Source organism: Gavialis gangeticus, unplaced genomic scaffold, assembly GCF_001723915.1.
Source record: "Gavialis gangeticus isolate Ggan-Ray unplaced genomic scaffold, GavGan_comp1, whole genome shotgun sequence".
Lineage (NCBI taxonomy): Eukaryota > Metazoa > Chordata > Crocodylia > Gavialidae > Gavialis > Gavialis gangeticus.
Genome location: NW_017729032.1, coordinates 127,927,544 through 127,944,733, shown reverse-complemented (window position 1 = coordinate 127,944,733; position 17,190 = coordinate 127,927,544). Strand labels below are relative to the sequence as shown.

General features: G+C 46.9%; 1 protein-coding gene and 1 long non-coding RNA gene across 4 annotated transcripts in view; both read left to right on the top strand.

Annotated features, from left to right (window-relative positions):
* Positions 1 to 17,190, top strand: part of NALCN (sodium leak channel, non-selective) — a 564,495-nt gene that overhangs the window by 57,049 nt on the left and 490,256 nt on the right. For all 3 annotated transcript variants that reach the window (XM_019524286.1, XM_019524284.1, XM_019524285.1), the window contains 2 exons: positions 995 to 1,134; positions 2,621 to 2,749. In XM_019524286.1, the coding sequence (XP_019379831.1) occupies positions 995 to 1,134; positions 2,621 to 2,749 (269 nt within the window). The remainder of the gene's footprint in view (positions 1 to 994; positions 1,135 to 2,620; positions 2,750 to 17,190) is intronic.
* Positions 6,756 to 17,190, top strand: part of LOC109302646 — a 21,959-nt gene continuing 11,524 nt past the window's right edge. The window contains exons 1-2 of the long non-coding RNA XR_002098878.1: positions 6,756 to 8,778; positions 14,173 to 14,175. This is a non-coding gene — a long non-coding RNA (uncharacterized LOC109302646). The remainder of the gene's footprint in view (positions 8,779 to 14,172; positions 14,176 to 17,190) is intronic.

The following is a 17,190-nucleotide window of genomic DNA, read 5'->3' as shown; positions in this document are numbered from 1 at the left end:
CAGCCCACAGCTCACCGTTAGCAGCAGCAGTCATTGGGGCACTCAGGGCACCTGCATACACAGGCCCTGTGCGCCATTGGGGCAGGCCACTTCCATCCATGCAGGACCTGGCCCGGTGTGACAGGCAGTCACTGCAAGCAGTGCGGGGCCCAGGGTGACATCTCAAGCTGCCTGGGGCTGCCTGCAGGTGCACGGTGCGGTGCCAAGCCTGGCAGGGCCCGTGCAATGTAGCACAGGCAGTGCCAGGTGCCAGGCAGCTGGGGCCGAGCCATACTACCCCCTCCTTCTCCGTGCCATGTGGGAAGGCTGTGCCATGAGGCCCTGAGCATCCTGATGGCCACTGCTGCTGCTGGTGAGCTGTGGGCCATGTGGGGGGCCTGGGGCTGTGCGGGGGGCATCGAAGCAAGGGGAAGGCATGGAGATGCTCTGGCCAACTACCAGGACGTCTCTTTGGACTACCTGAGCTTCTGGTTGCCTCAGGGCATGGTCCTGGATTATGCCGTGCCCCGCTTTTTTCTGGGGATTTTTTTTTTTTTAATACCTGAATATCCAGATATCATATTTTGAGCCTATGCTGCAAATATGTAGTGCAGGGAAGGTTTTTTTGTTGCCAGCATGCCTCTTGCCGCATCTCAAAGCAGTTTGAGATGCGGCAAGAGGCACGTGCGGGCTCATTTTGATATGCCCAAAGATTTCAAATAAGAGTCCGTAATGTTAAAAACATTCTGACCTATTGTGTTCTTTTTGAGCCCTTTGCATGGAAGAATTGCTCTATAATTTTCCTGTAGTCAAAAAGTGATTGAAAACTAAGCTTGCATTTTCTGAAGGGTGACTTGCATTTAACAAGGGGTGCCTTGAGTCTAAAAAGTTTAAAAACCACTGCACTAGAAATAGTTTTGCAATGTGTATTCTCAAATGCAAATACTAGGGCAGAAAGTGAGATGGACACTCCAAGAGCAGCTGGAAAACAAACCTCTCATTCTTTTGTCTATAGGTGTTTGAAATTGCTGAGATAGTTGATCAGATGTCGCCCTGGGGCATGTTGCGAATTCCACGGCCTCTTATTATGATTCGAGCATTCCGGATATATTTTCGCTTTGAGCTGCCACGAACAAGGATAACAAATATCTTGAAGTAAGTGAAAAAGTTATTAGTAAAAATACAGTGCATTTCAAACTCAGTTAATCATAATTATATAGGTAGCTGGGAGGGGAGCAACTGAATGTGAATCTGATGGTGAGTTTTAGAACTGAACAACAAATGTAAAAATACTGATTTCTTTTAAATACTGATTTACCTGATAAAATGGTCTAAACCAGCAGAGGTTTATGTGAACGTTTTAAAGTAGTTTTGCTGATAGTTTTTACTAGAATTTTTTCACTAGGTGTTGTAACTTTCATATTTTTTAAAAGGTGTATCAAAAATACAGAATGGACACTCTTTCTGCTTATACTTTTTCAAAAATAAATGCAAACACCCACTACATGAACATTTGTGTATGCATCCATATGCAAATTTTACACACAACAAGAAATAGTGATTGTCAGCAAAAGTATACAGCTGTATAATAGACTTCCCATTTCCCTCTGTCATTTCATGGGTATTCTAACAAACCTGCCTCCTTCAGAACAGCACACATTTCAAACCTCTCACCATCTTAAGACAACCACCAGTTTATAAGAAAAGTATTCAATATGGCACAGAAATATTGCCTCCTAAAAAAAGCCAATGATGTATGAAGGTAATATTTAATCCTATTCAATAATGGGCTTTGATACCTGATATTTTGTGATGAATAATGCCCTTAAATAGGAGCCATATACAGAGAGAGAGGGCGATTTCCAGTTTTTAAATGAGATGCATAGAACTTCTTTTCTAATCCCAGAAAGTCCTGCATTATTGACTTGTAAAATTATGACATTATTTTAAAACATAGTTATGCATGATGGGTTGATGTGGAATAAATTTATTGTCTTACATTTGGGATTAACTTTACTATATCATCATGTATTCTGCATATATCCCATAATAGAAACCCTATTAGAAAAGTGTAGGGTTTTTACATTTTTCATTAAGTCTTATTTTTTTCTAATTTCTCCTGCATAACCTGTTTGTCTTAGTTACTGGGGTCACCTCTTCAGATGGCGATAATTAATGAGAGCTTACTGACTTCAGTGGAATAGCTGATTTATATCAGCTGAGGAGCTGGCCCTAACAATCTAAATATGCAAATACGAACCTCAGAGAGGAGGAAGAAAGTACTATGTTAAAATGTTTATGATTCAGACAATAACTGATTGATGGTAATAAAGCTACAATTTTATTTTCTGTGTTGGAGCAACTGTAATCTGTTTGATGCTCTATACTTCTGAAAAAAAATCAAGCAATTGTGTAGGTTCAATATTGATTTAAGCTGAGTTTCAGATACCCATTTCTGAAAAATCTTGGCTTCCATTTCTGTCTAATATATAATGAAATACTTTGTTTTAACATTGCCACTCGTGCAGGACTACTATTTTTTAAATTATTTTGTGTGTGTTACTGCAATTGGTGTATATCTTTTTCTAGACATAGTCTTTCATTGCATGTGCATTTAGTGTACTATTTATCTTTTTATCAGGCGTTCTGGAGAGCAGATTTGGAGTGTTTCAATTTTCCTTCTGTTCTTTCTGCTACTATATGGAATTCTAGGAGTCCAGATGTTTGGAACTTTTACCTATCACTGTGTAACAAATGACACTCAGCCAGGGTAAGCTGATCTGTGTGGTCGTATGTAGGTGTATTCTCTCCATGCATGTGAATAATTTCTGTTAGTGTTAATTATGTTCATTCTCATAAGTTAAAAGAGGATCCAAGCCATCTGTTACAGTTGACAAAATATACCTGAAAATTTGATCTTATCATAAATGATTAGCTATACATAGGGACCTACCAAATTCAAGGCAGCTGCCTGCCAGTTTTGCAGGCAGAACGCAGGGCATGGCAGCTGTTTTGTGGGAGGAGATCAGTGGGCACCCCCATGCCTCTGGCTGAGGGGCTCTGGAGGCCCCACCCCTCACTGCTGATTAGTGGTGAGGGCTGCCTGTCATATGGCCCTGCCCCTCACCACTGATTGGCTGTGGGGGCTGTCTGTCATTCTGCCTCACCCCACCCCACCAATTGGTGGAAAGGGACAGGGCCACATGACAGGCACCCCTCACAGCCAGTCAGTGGCAAGAAGTGGGGGCTAATTTGTTGATCTAATAAAATATATCACATTTACCCAAAAAACCTTGTCTGCCATACTAAATATAGTTTCTTTTTGTGCACTTTCTCCTTATTCCTATGATCAAAATATTTTGAGCTAAGCAGAAACTCTCTTACACTTCATGAAATTTACTTCTCATGTTGGATTAAATACTTCCAAAAAGGTGAATCCTCCCTTTCACAATTCTCTGCTTGTGTGGGGCTGAGGGAAAGAAATTCATCCCTCTTACAGTGGCTGCAGAAGAACAGGGGAGCCATTCCATGGAGTCTTGGAATGCCCATTTCTCTTCTAGTTCTCAAGCTTTATGAAATTTCTAAAGGATGCAGTGCAGCTGTTTTTGTCATCATAACAACTTCTACCTCACTATAACAGTCAAGTTAAAAAGTCTCTGTTGTGAAGCTCACAAGGCTTTGTTGTGAAGCTCCTTGGGAGAATGTCCTAGAAAATAGATTAGAAAAATAATTACTGGCTAATATAAAGATGCAGCAATTTCTCACCCATTTAACAGCTTGTGGGTAACCTCTCAAAATGTCAGGGTGCAGCTTCAAAGGACATTGAGCTGAAAACTCACCCCATGCAAAGCAACCAAAAACATATTTTTGTTCTTATTAACCATATTTATCAGAGATATTGTTTTATTACACCAGTGGAAAATAACAGTGAGTAATAGGATTTCTTGAATAGAGGGGACAATCTAGACCAAACTATGACAAATCAACATAGCAAGAATTCATTAGCAGGGAAAATTAATTGAAGTTAGCTGAACAACTTGCTCTACTTTAATGTTGCGTTTAGGATTTGTTCAAAATTACTGTTACAAGGCATGTGTCTTATTTTGGTTTAAAATTGATTTCCTTATTGTTCAAAATATAAATTGAAGGACCAAGGAAAGACTATATGTTTTGGTGTACACTTGAATTGACCATACATTGAAGATATCCCCAAATATTTTCAGAAGCTATTTCTCTAAGTATGACTGAACATGATAAAATTAATATATAAAATTAATTTTGAAGTGAGGAAATTATTTTATTATGCCATTTATTTGCTAACTTGACAAAGGTTAAGATCCAGAATAGATTTCAAAATAGATGGCTCTTTGCATCTGGATAATTTATGCAATTCAGTTTATGTTCTTAATATAAGGGAAAAAAGGCCACTGAGATCATTGTTTTTAAAACCCTTTTGAGAATTTTTTGCTACAGAATTTAAATCAGGTACTCTAGGGACCAGATCATCTCTTGGTTACAATCAGCAGATTTCATTTAAGTCAGTAGAATGATGCTGATTGACACTAACTATCTTTAAAATATATATTTTCCTTTATTTACATTTTCAGGGTTTTTTTATAAGGTATCACAACCTTCAGTTGAAATTGTGTTAGATTGCCTTTCTATATATGATTGCCACTGAATCACAATACTTTGGGACAAGAAAAAAACAGCCCTTGTACTTTTTGGAGATGGGTATGTACTTCTTGAGGATGCTCCACTATCAACATTTGTAGAGTTTTCTGATGACTTAATTGTTTTGCTTGATTAGTTATACATTAACTGTCCATTCATAGAAAAGGTTGTTTTTCTTCCTCATTATTATGAGCTTGTGGGCAGCCTCAGTGGCTGTTATACCATGTGATCAGCAGGGATCATAGATTCATAGATGTTGGAGTCAGGAGAGACTTCAACAGATCATTGAGTGTGACCAACTGCCTGGGCAGGAAAGAGTGATGGGGTCAGATGACCCCAGCCAGATGCCTATCCAGCCTTCTCTTAAAGACCCCCATGGTAGGGGAGAGCACCACCTCCCTTGAAGCCCATTCCAAATTTTGGCTACCAGGGATCCTTGTTTTCTTTAACAAAAAAATACCCCCAGTTTTCAGATTAAAAAAGGGAATCCAAAATCCACAATTTCCTGAGATTCATTTTAATCACAGAAAAATGTGATAGAGAGATGTGAATACTTTGCATTGGTGTTCCTGCATACAAATGGTGGTCACCTGCCTGGTCGGGTAATGGATGGATGCGGGGTTGGGGGGCAATTGCCAACCAATGGTCAGTGTTGAACCGGTGAGGGAGCACTTAGAGCACCTGAATGTCTTCATATCAGCAGGACCAGATGGACTACACCTGAGAGTGCTGAGGGAATTGGCTGGAGTCTTTGCGGGACCATTGGTGAAGGTATTTGAAGACTTGTGGTGCTTGGGAGGGGTCCCGGAAGACTGGAAAAGGGCCAATGTGGTGCAAATTTTTAAGAAGGAAGGAGGCAGGATCCGGAATACTACAGGCCATTCAGTTTGACCTTGATACTGGATAACAGTTTGGAAAAAATTATCAAGAAGGCCGTTTGTGAGAGACTGGCAGAAGGCATGATGCTGACAGCCAACATGGTTTTGTTGAGGACTGGTCGTGTCTGACCAACCTCATCTCCTTCTATGGTCAAGTATCAAACTGCTTAGATGTGGGAGATGTGGTTGATGTCATATACTTAGATTTTAAAAAGACCTTCAATATGGTTTCCCATGATGCTCTGTGACAGTGGGCCATCTCAGGACCGGATCTTATTGATGGCCCTCCCACCTGTCTAGGGCAGTCTGACTTGTCTCATCTGCCGTGACTTGGTGTAATACAATAGAAGTTGAGTGTGGGAGGCTGTTCATTTAATGCCCCGATGCCTAGGGGATTGTACATGGCTCCATACTGCCCCTACACTATGTCTCATGCTTCACAGATGGCACGGCAAATTGATAACAACTCCAGCCCAGGACTGGGCTAAATTCTGCCCCTTGCTGGGCCTCTAGCACTCCACTCTTGCACTCCATTCCCTGTCACAGGGCCTTTTTCATACTGCCCCTCTCAAGGCCACTTGCAACGGGTTCAGGTATCTGCAGATGTGCCTGGACTCACTGCTAACTCTCTGGTCTGAAATTACCCACTGGGTAGTGGGAGCTGGGGTTATAAGGCACCCTTACCAGCCTTTACTGGGGAGGCAACTGGTCTGGCATTTCTGGGGAATTGCCAGACATGAGCAGTTCCACCAGGCCACCCTTCCCCAGGAGCAGGAGCCTCCTGCTATCACCATAGCTCCTGTTCTTACCTCCAAGGTGTTCCTGAGCAGCTGCTCAGCTGGTTGGTGTCTTTCTGGCTGCCAGCAGCAGACTGCTGGCTCAGCCCTGAGGGGCAGAGCTAAAATGGAGACTGCTCAACCCATTCTCCCAATCACATGGCCCTCTTGCAGTCATGTGACTGTCTCATCAGGACTGGCCTGCACCTGCCGGCTGCCACTCCAAGCCGTTAAAGTGGCAGGAACCAAAAGTGCTCTGCCACACACTCTTATAAAAAAAAACTGGGAAATTGTGAGTTGGCAGAGTTCACGGTCGGGTGGGTTGGGAACTGGCTGAGGGGTCAAACTCAGAGAGTGTTAGTGGACCGGTCTGTATCATCTTGGCTAGCATTACAGAAGAAAGAGACTGCTCCTAAATGAATGCCCCTTTTTTTTCTTGTGCTGGCTGCTGTACCATTTATGATTGCTCAAGGTTACCCCACAGTCAGACCCACGGCAGCCGGCAGCCCTTAATGAGAATGGCATAGTTACCACATAATCTGCCCCTGGTTCAATCCAGGAATGAAGAACTACTTGGCTGCCTAAAGGGGATGCTACAGACTGCTTTCATTTGCCCTTCAGTCAGACAGAGCAAATGGCACCTGTGTTCTCATAGCACTGTGTGCAGGTAGCCTATAGCTGCCACACTGCCTTGTGCTGCTGCTTGCCTTAGTCATGATTGCACAGTCTCACCTCACAGTCGGACCCAGTCAATGGTAGCAGGTACGTTCATTAGGGTTACCATATTTCCATTTAAAAAAATGAGGTGCCCTAGTCCAGCCCAATCTGTTGTTCCTCACTCTAGGACTCAGGACCCTGAGCCATCCTGCCCGCCTCATAACCAGGGCACCCCTGGCAGTGCCCCCACTCCCAACCCCCAGTGTCATGCAGTTGCTTCTTGGGGATTTACTGGTTTTTCCAGTTTTACAAGTTAGGCAATCCTCCCTAATGTTGCAGACAACTGTTCATTTGGCAGTGGTGACGACAAAAACAGGATCAAAGCCTGGGACTCTGGCCTGATGATCTGATGGCCACCCTCAGTGAAAAAAAAGAAGGCAAAACAGTTTTTTTACATAATTAACCTTTACTGATTTAGTAAGCATAACTTAAAGAAATAACCAACCAACTTTACAGAATTTTCAAGGTAAACATTAGTGAGAAGCAGTACTAATTTAATTTTTAAACCTCAGGCAATATGCAGTGAGTTTCATTACAATACCTTTTTTACACACATGCAGTAACCATAGGCATTGTTTATGTATGTTTAAATCAACAAACAGGCCATGACCACTAATTAGCAATACTTAGCTACTATCACTGCACATAAGCAACACTGTTTTTCTACATTTCTAAGCTGGACTGCCCTTCTTTCTCCCTTTCTTGTGAATGCCTCCTGCCATGTTGCCCAGCCAACACTTGGCCACAGACTCAGCATGCCTGTTTTGCTATTTCCTGCAACCATACTGTGCAGGTACTGATGGTACTGACAATCCTATCTGACCAGGCATCATCAGGCTCCCTGTGTAGTCTGTGTTTTTTTGGCGGCATTGATAGCAGCAACGGCAGCATACCTACCAGAGCTGAAAGCCAAGGAAGGACTGAATGTGGGGATAATTGTGTGCTCTGAGAATCAGACAAGTGGATAAGAAGCATTCTAGAAAACCCACTAAGAAGGGCTTGCCTGCCTGCCTGTCCACGTTGTTGGACTGCAGGCCCTAAATGGCTGCAAACTTGTCATCTACAGAGCCTGTGTGTTTTGCATTGCCCTTCACCTTCCTGCATGACAATCCAATCCTCCCCCACGTGTCAGTTAGTTGTCAGTTAAATTAACACTCTCCCACACACATATCTCATGGCAGTTACCTGTGATCCCCCAACCTGCACCCCTCACATCACAGCCCAGCCTAATCTCAGGTATCAGTTCAGATGTTAGATGTCAGTTCCCCATGGCTCAACTTATCAGTTGTAGAAGATGTCCCCAGTCTCTCCTCTTCAGCAGACTCAGCAAGGACTGGTTCTGTTGACCTGCCTCTGTCTTCCTTCCATGAAGCAGCAGGACTTGCAGTCAGACCTGTGGTCAGTGAACTGGCAGGAGCAGGGGACAGCTTGGATATCTCTTCTCTTTGCTTGGCATTGGAGTACCTCTATTAATGGTTGGAGGTACTGATAATGTAGCACATTAAGCAGGGGCTACCATTCTGATGAGGTCTTGCTACGCCACGTTGGAAGCAGCTCTCACATTCTGTTCTGGACTTCCATCTTGTTGTGCCCCCCTCTGGGCAAGTCTCTTGGAGACATCCAGGTAGATGTGCAAGTTCATGGTCAGGCTGTTGCTGACACTGAACTGGCTTAAGACCTCAGGGTTCCCCAGCACATGCACCAGGCTCTTAGTTTCTTCATAGGACCAAGTTGTCCTAGTCTTATGCACCCTGGTAGGCTCTTTTCTTCCCCTGGTCTGCTGTCTTCTCTCCTCAGCCATCTCGGATCAATAAGGGGTACCCATACTCGGGCCCCTGTGCCCTCAATTTATAGGGTTCTCATTTCGTAGGTCAGGAAAAGTTCATCCCCCCAACCCTCATTTTGGTTCAACAGGTTTGTACAGCAGACATACTGGCACCATCCTGACAACTTTGTTTCATTTGTCCATACTTTTTTTCCAAAAAGGGTGCCTAAAATCTGTCTAGGTAAAAAATGAGCCATGCACTGATGGGTATGTCCACAGGGTTCCTTTTGGGCCACGGGACAACAGAGGGCTAGCTACAAGTCACCCATGTGTCAAGGCACTGGTCCCTGCTCACAGTTTTCATACCCGGTGAGGCAGTGAGTCATGATGAGAATGAATGAATGAAAATGTTAGCTATATGGACGAAAGGAAGAACTTGTTTACTGGTGACCAGAATATTGAATAGACTACCCAAGGTGTGGTCCCCGACCTTGGAAGTCTTTGGACACTGGACAGATGCCTTCCTAGGATCTCTTGATCTCAGCAGTGTTCCTGCCCTGAGTAGGGTGCTTTGAACTGGATGATCTTTCCACGTCCCTTCCAGCCCTTACTTTCTATGAATCTACATGATTCCTAACCCACTATTCATCAACCATATCAGCTGACACTAAAGTGGGTTACCACATTGTCCACCACGCGCGATAGGGGACTGCCATGGATGATAGCATCCAGCATGCATGCAAGTTCCATATTAGCTGGCTCTGCCAACTCCAGGCACATCAAGATTAGTAAGGGAACACTGGCTCCTGCCACCCCTTGAGCTTGTCCGTTACTCTGACAGTGGTATGGAATTAATAACCACTTCTCAGCTTTGAGTGTTTTCATTTGCCCTTTAAATTATCATGCGGTTCTCCAATTCCATGCCTGCACTCATCGGAGAACTACTTTGTCTCCTGTTAGCCACTGCTTTCCTCCTGTACTTTGACTGGGGTCATACAAAGGCCAGACTCGAGGCTGCTGTCTGTGCTAATGCCAGGGATGGGGCAGGCATGATCATGGTCGGTCGTGGGGTGGGGGGGGGAGAAAAGGTTGGGCAGGGGTCCCTAGCACCAGTGTCTGGGTCAGCGGGTCATAGGGCCTCGGGTAAAGGTTCTTATCCTCAGACTGACTCTCTTGAACCCCGCCCCCCCATTGGTGGCTGGTGCCAGTGAAAAGGGCTACTGTTGCATTGCAGAAAATATGTTAGCAGAGCAGTGCTCCCAAGAGTTTTTGTGAAAGCAGTGACCTTGAGGAACTGGTGCTACCCTGTTACCTCCCCTAAAAGATAACTCTTAGGCTATGTCTGAATTTCTACACCCCTACTCCTGAACACCACTGATTCCCTTGTGGGACTTACAGAAAATCTGAGAAATGGTGTTCTGTGATCCTGCAGTACAGTTAAGCACAGCTGCCTGTTTTATGAATAATGGGTCATTTCTTTCCCCAACGTGCGTGAATGTGCACACTGACCTTTACTATAGGGCAGGTAGGGTGGCACAACAGCACCGCTCTGGCCCCTTGTTCCCATCGCTTCAGAACACCAAGGCACAGCACACACACAGGGATAATAAGGTACACACCAATTTTATTTGTCATCCCCTTGCCCTTCCCCAGAACTTGGTGGGAGCGAGCGCGCCATTTACATGCGAAGGAAGGTGTTGATTCCTGTGGCAATGTTGTCTTCACTATCGGGGGTCAGGACCGTGTAGTGCTGAGAGAGGTATCCATCCAGCCATTGGCGGAGGTTGCATGACAGACCAGGCTTGTCCCCCATGCCATTGTAGCTAACTGTCCTGAACCACGAACACAGGTGTGCACAGGGCATCAGCAGGATCATCATCAGCAGGGCATAGTGACTAGGGCAACCTTCAGACTGCACAAAGAGCTCATCGTGCATGGTCTGGGACACACGGCTTTGTGCCCATTGGTGTGGTGGGGGGGTGCTATCCCCATGTTGCCTCCCCGGAGACCCCCCCACCAGGGGGGTGGCTTCTGCCTGGCAGGACCCTCGCTACAGTTGTCCTGCAGCCTCACACAACGTGACCCCAGATACCGAGGACTGTGCAGCAGCTGATCAGAGCAGATGTCCTGCATGGACAGACAGGGGAGTTGGGGAGTGTTTGGGGTGGAGGCCACAGTTGCCTGTGGCCATAACCCAGCAGGACACTGCTTATAGTGGACATAGCGGGGGGGGGGGGGAGCGGGGGCCTTTAGCAGCCTCCTGACTGCTGTTTCTGGCCAGTTGACTTACCAGTGTCACTGCACACCACCATGCATGACCAAGCCACAATCCAAGGACAGGCAGGGGACTGCAATAATTGCTGAGCATCTTGTCTGTGAAATGTTGCAAAGTTTCACAAAGGGCTCTCCAGAGCCAACATCTGTATGTGGAGGAGAGTCCAGCTCCAGGTACAGGACACCTCATGTTCACACATGCTGAATATAGAAATTAAATATCAAAATATAGAAGTCTCTAGGTCTAATTTCATGACTGTTCTGTCCAAAGGGTGCCACTTGTTAACCCTTTAAGGGCAGGCAGTTTCCTTGTCTATGTGGGATATTACCCAGCCACTTCACATTCCAAAGAGGGTAATTATCATCTACTCACACACTGACAACATAAGGGGCTAGGTGAAACCAAAGTGCCCAAGGGGAAAACCGGGAGTAATGGTTCATAAACATAGAATAAGGTTTCAGACTGGATATAAGGAAAAACTTTTTCACGGTTCATGTGACCAGACTCGGGAATAGATTCCAAGTGGGGATGGTGCAGGCACCTACCCTGGAGATCTTCAAAAGGAGACTGGGCGCACACATTGCTGGGGTTATTTGACCCCAACAGTCTTTCCTGCCCAGAGCAGGGAGGGTGGACCTGATGATCTCACAAGGTCCCTTCCAGCCCTAAACTTATGTAAATCTGTGCAGTAGGATACCCCTTTTATTTACAACGACTAACATGTGATGGAGTTAATTACAGCAAAAGCTGTGTTAACCGGCACCTCACAAGCTGGCATGCTCTGTTAACCGGCATGTTGGCTTGTAAGGGAAAAGTGAAACTGGAAGTACCCACCGTGGCACTTCCGGTTTCATGGAGCACCCATGGCCTGGAGGAAAGCAGCCTGCACTGCCAAACCCCCATGGTCCAGGGGCATGGCAGGCTGCATGGGCCTCCCTTCCTTATTCCTCAGGGCCCACAGGAGGGGCAGCGATGTGGCAGCAGGGGCGGCAATGCAGTGGGAGGGGCAGTGACACCCCAGACGTGGTGGGACAGACAATGGCCTGAGAAGGCAAAGACGCCTGTTCGGGCTGCTCAGTTATCCCGCATATTTTGTTATCTGGCACTCTCCATTCCCCGTGGGTGCTGGATAACAAAGCTTTTACTGTGGTTGGATTTCTTTCCCACCCATGCATCCCCCACCCCCGGTCTGACCCGTCCCTTGCTTCCCGAACTGCAGTGGTGCTCTCCTGGTCCTGCAGGCATTGTGGCACCTGTGATGACTGTAGGTGTTGTAGGGCTTGCTGCCACTGCCCTGAGCTCATTTCCCTACAGGCGGTGACAGGGTGGACCTCGGCTTTGGATCACCTGGTCTGTCAGGAAGTTGGTCTTATGTTTCTTGCCTACCACGACTTTGGTCATATTATATTGCTAGGAGGCAATGCCCAAGGTAATCCTACCAGGTCTCAATCCCTGTTTTCTTCTGTGGTGCTCCCTTTTACCCCACCCTAGCCACTCCAGATGGCACTCATAGTTCTCTGCAGCCAGATCTTAATGCTGCTTGTTGGTCTACTGTTCCGCCCTCAGCCACCAGGGTGACCATCGGCTTTAGTTAGGTGCACACCCTTCCAAGGGCTGGCCTTGGCCTGTACTCAAATATCCAAAAGAAAGCAAAACCTGAATGCTCTCAGTCCCCTTGTCATACTCAGTCCAGGTCCCCTTCACCTGGGGTAAGGCTCTGTTGTCCAAACCACAACAGAAAAAACCAACTGTTATTCCAGTCACTGCTCAGCACAGGCCTGCCCTGGCTTACTTGTGAGCATCACAGTCCCGATGGGATCTCTCACATGCAGTGAGGCTCTAACCTGAAAAACAGCAATTCTTCTGGCTTCTCTCCCAGATCCTCAGCTGTCACTCCACTCCAGAGATTATCAGAAGCCTTGTGTGGGCACACCTCTGCCTGTCTCCTTCTCTGGGTCACACCTGCAGCGTTTCTCTGGCAGGGTTTGCAACACTTGCCTGCCAGGGCGCTCAGCTGCTCCTCTCTCTGTGGCTCACAGGGAATCGACCCCCTTCTGCCCCTTTCCGGGGGCCAGAAATACGTCTGAGCAGCCTCCCTTCTCCAATCTGGAGTGAGATGCTGCTCCGGAAGCGTGATGATTGCTTATCTTCCCTTCCATTCTCCAGCTGCAGCCCTGCTGGCCATCCATGCTGTAAGTGTTGCTTGCTTTCATTTTCCCTGTCTGTCGCTGCCAGCTGCTTTTCTTCTGCTGACCTCCCCTGCCCAGCATGTAAGGCACCTCGTGGCTTTTGTTTACTCTCTCTCACTCCTTCACTGCACCCCTCAGTTGACTGTGATGTGGGTGGGGGAAAAGGCTCAGCTGTAATACTTCTGGCTACTTCCTGGACAGAGGCATGCCAAGTGGAACTAGCTTTCTGGGGGGGGGGCCCATTTATGAATAGGGGCTTGTTCACACACTGAAGGACATGGTCCTTAATAAATGTGTGTGTCTCCTGCAGATGGTCATGGCACTGCATGGCCAGGTCAAGAAACTGGCTTGTGCAGTCTAGGAGCTGTTTTGTGAATTCTAGGGTGTTGTCTACGCTTCAATTCTGCTCATCCTCCCTAAGCACTTCCTGGATTTTGTTCCACTAGTCATCCATGGTGGCCACTCAGGTTTGTGCTGCCTTCACCAAAGCCTCCATCATGCTCTCTCTGGAGCGTTGCTTCCTGTGGTGGCATTCCCACATGTGCTCCACTCCAATGTGAGCTGGGGTCCAAGGTTTGGATGCACGTCTGCAGCTGGCATTGGGCATGGTAGCTGATAACAGGAATAGGAAAACAAAGTGTTCATGGTATGGTGAAATGTCTCTTCCCCAAATGTTAAAAAGGACTACGCTACATGCACAAACCCCCAGCACATCCAACTGAATGGCAACAAAATAGTGGCGCAAATGGATATATTGCCCATTCCCTGAAACTTACAAGTCCCTGGTTGCGTGTCCTCTTGCATCTTGGGAACGGAAACCGATCTTTGGGTCTCTAGAAGAACCTCTGATGCATTAACTGCATCTAAAGTGATGTCCTTCTCCTCATCATTTGTGCTCACCGGTGTGGTGGTCGGGGAGACTGTGCTCATGATCAGCATCACCTCCTCTTGGCCGTCTCTGTCATACAGCAGCATCAAGCAGTTACCCACAGACATGCTTATGGTTTTTTTCTCAGGACACTCTGAGGTTCCTTCATTAGGTGTGCTCTCCAGGACAACTTCAGGCTTCTTCATTAGGTGTGCTGTCCAGGACAACTCCAGTACCAAACAACCGGAGACAGGAAGCCTAGCCCGCATCCTTTGAGAGAATGATGGACAGCTGGTCGTAGAATGGAGTAATTGTGCATGCTGCCCTAGAACAGAAGTTCTCATTGTTGGTCCAATGATATGTATATTTCAGGGCCTTTGCTCCAGCAATGTGTCCAGTCCCAGTTCTGTCCTCGTACCATCATTTTTTTTGCTATTGCAGTATACACCAGCTTATTCCAACTACTTTCAAGCTGCTCAATGATCTTTTTCTCTGACCAAATGTCAGTCAAGTCCTTAAGTTCTTCCTGGGTCCATTTTGGGCCATGATTGATAAATTTATCAGCCACCTGCTCTGTCACCTGCATACTGGACTTGTTTTTCTGAGACATCAAGAAGTTGTTCGTGCCCAAAAAGTTTTCAGTACTGAGGTATCCTGACAGCAGAGTCACAAAAAGTTTCCTGGCAAACTTTGGGGGCTGTTATATAGACATATGTTAAACAAAACTTTCTGAAAATTCCACTTATGCATAACCATGAAGGTGTCAACTGTGTCTCAGAACCGGCAGTCAGGGCAATCTGATCAAGTACTGTTTACAAATAAAGCAACAGTGATAGGCATAGCCTGGCCCAATTCAACCCCCATTGTCCATATGGATAGATCAATAATGTCCCACTGCCAATCACAACTGAGCATCCGTGGCTGGCAGCTCTTCCTTTAGGCAAAACTTCCCCTACCGTCGTTGTGCCACCTAATCAAGTGCTCAGCTGTGTTGGGGTTCATAGTACACTGTGTCTTTGACCGCCAGAACCCCAACTTTTTTCACAATGAATGACTGAATTATTTCTGGAAGAGTGGAGGGTGGGGGCAGAATGCGAACGAGCAAATTAGGTGGGGAGAGTGGGTTGCAAGAGGCTGCAATGCTCAGCCAGGAGTACAAATGAAGTGTTGGTGTTAATGAAGCCCTATTCCAAAATCGGATGGGGGTCAATTATAGATAGTGTTTGGGAGCAGACTTGATGGTTCTGGCACCTCGGTGCCTGCCTTAGGTCTTGAGATGTTAATGGGAGCTATAGAGACATAGCTCTGTCCATCACACACCCCTGTTTCACACCTGGTTATTGCAGGGGAGGGCTGTTTTCAGGGAAGATGCTTCTTTCTAAACAAGGATATTGCAGGACAGCGCTATTTTCTAGGGAGATGCTTCTTTCAAACCTGGGTTCTTTCAGGACAGGCCTGTTTTCAGGGGAGATAATTCTTTCTAAGCTAAGTTATTGCAAGGCAGCACTGTTTTCTGGAGAGATGTTTCCTTCCAACCTGGGTTTTTGCAGGGCAGAGTGTAACAAGGGGCTGTCCCAGGGCCGTTCCAAAAGTTGGCTCATCCACCTGCCTAGGGCAGTCCACCCACCTGCCTCACCTGCCATGCCTTTGTTGTAACTAAAATTATTCCTAGGTGGGAGGCTGCCCAATTAATTGCCCTGATGCCAAAGGCAAAATACATGTCTCTGAACCTCCCTTTATACTGTTTCCTATGTCTCACAGGTGGCATCCGTATCCACTATTATTCCCCTGGCCCTGTAGCTGGGCCACACTCGGCCTGTGGCCCAAACTCGGCCTCAGGTGTCCCTACCTGGGTCACATACCCCCTTCACTGGGGCTTCTACCCTGCCCCCTCTCTGAGGCTGCCCTGTTCTTTGGGGCCTCTACCCAGCCCCCTTCCTGGGGCCTCAATACCCTGCCCCTCACTGGGGCCTCAGTACCCGGCCCCCTCCACTGGGGCTTTTACCCTGCCCTTCACTGGGCTGCTGGGCCTAATGCTTCTTGGGCCTCAGGCCTCACTCAGTGGACCTGGGCTCTGTGTCAGGTCCGCTTTTTTTGACCTGGACTCCGCCTCAGGCCCTAGTCAGCGGGCCTTGGACCTGTGCTTTTCTGTCGGTGTGTGCTCCCCTAGCCTTTCTTTTCCATGAGGTCACCCACAGGCCAGTGGGACCTGAGGCTTTCCAGTGCCCCATACTAGCTTTTCACTTGAGAGGCACAGGTGTGGCATTTCTTGGAGACAGCCCCACCACACCATCCAACCCCAGCAGGGTGTAGTTTCAGGTCATGCCCCAGGACCAGGAACCTTCTTCATCCACATAGTTCCTACCCTTGACCTTCAGTCTGTTCTGGGAGCAGCAGATCTCTGGTTGGGTGATGCTGTTCCTCAGGCTTCTGCAGCAACTGTCAGCTCTGTTCTCAGGGCCTAGCCTTATACCCAGGCTCCCCAGCATCTCCATCAATAAGGCAGCTTCATAACTACCGTGTGAAGACCTGATTGGGTCTGTTCCCATCTGCAGGGTGCTTGCCACCTTCTCAAACCCCTTAAAATGGCAGACACAACTGGTGCTCTGCCACACAGGGCTGTTTTCAAAGGAGATGCTTCTTTATAAACTAGGTTATTGCAGGGCAGGGCTATTTTCTGCGTAGATGCTTCTTTCAAACTTGAGTTATTGCAGGGCAGGGCTCTTTTCTGGGGAGATGCTTCTTGGATGTGCTTATTCATTGATCCAGTAAAAGTTAGTATCTTACCCCCAGGGTGCATGAATGGGTTCCTGGGGTCATCCTAAACCCCATGAGTTCTAAGTGGATGCGTGGCACATCAACTGCCCCCCACCCACCCACCATGGTACAGGGCAAAGGGTCTGCTGTGCCAACACCCAGAACATGGCCTCCTGAATGGGGTAATCATTGACATGCAGACAGCAGGTCACTTTCAATGCTAACTGATTGTATTCAGTTACCATTTCTATTCAGACAAGGCCTCCCTCCCTCCCCCCCACCCCCCGTGAGCTTCGGTAGTTCTGTGTGCTG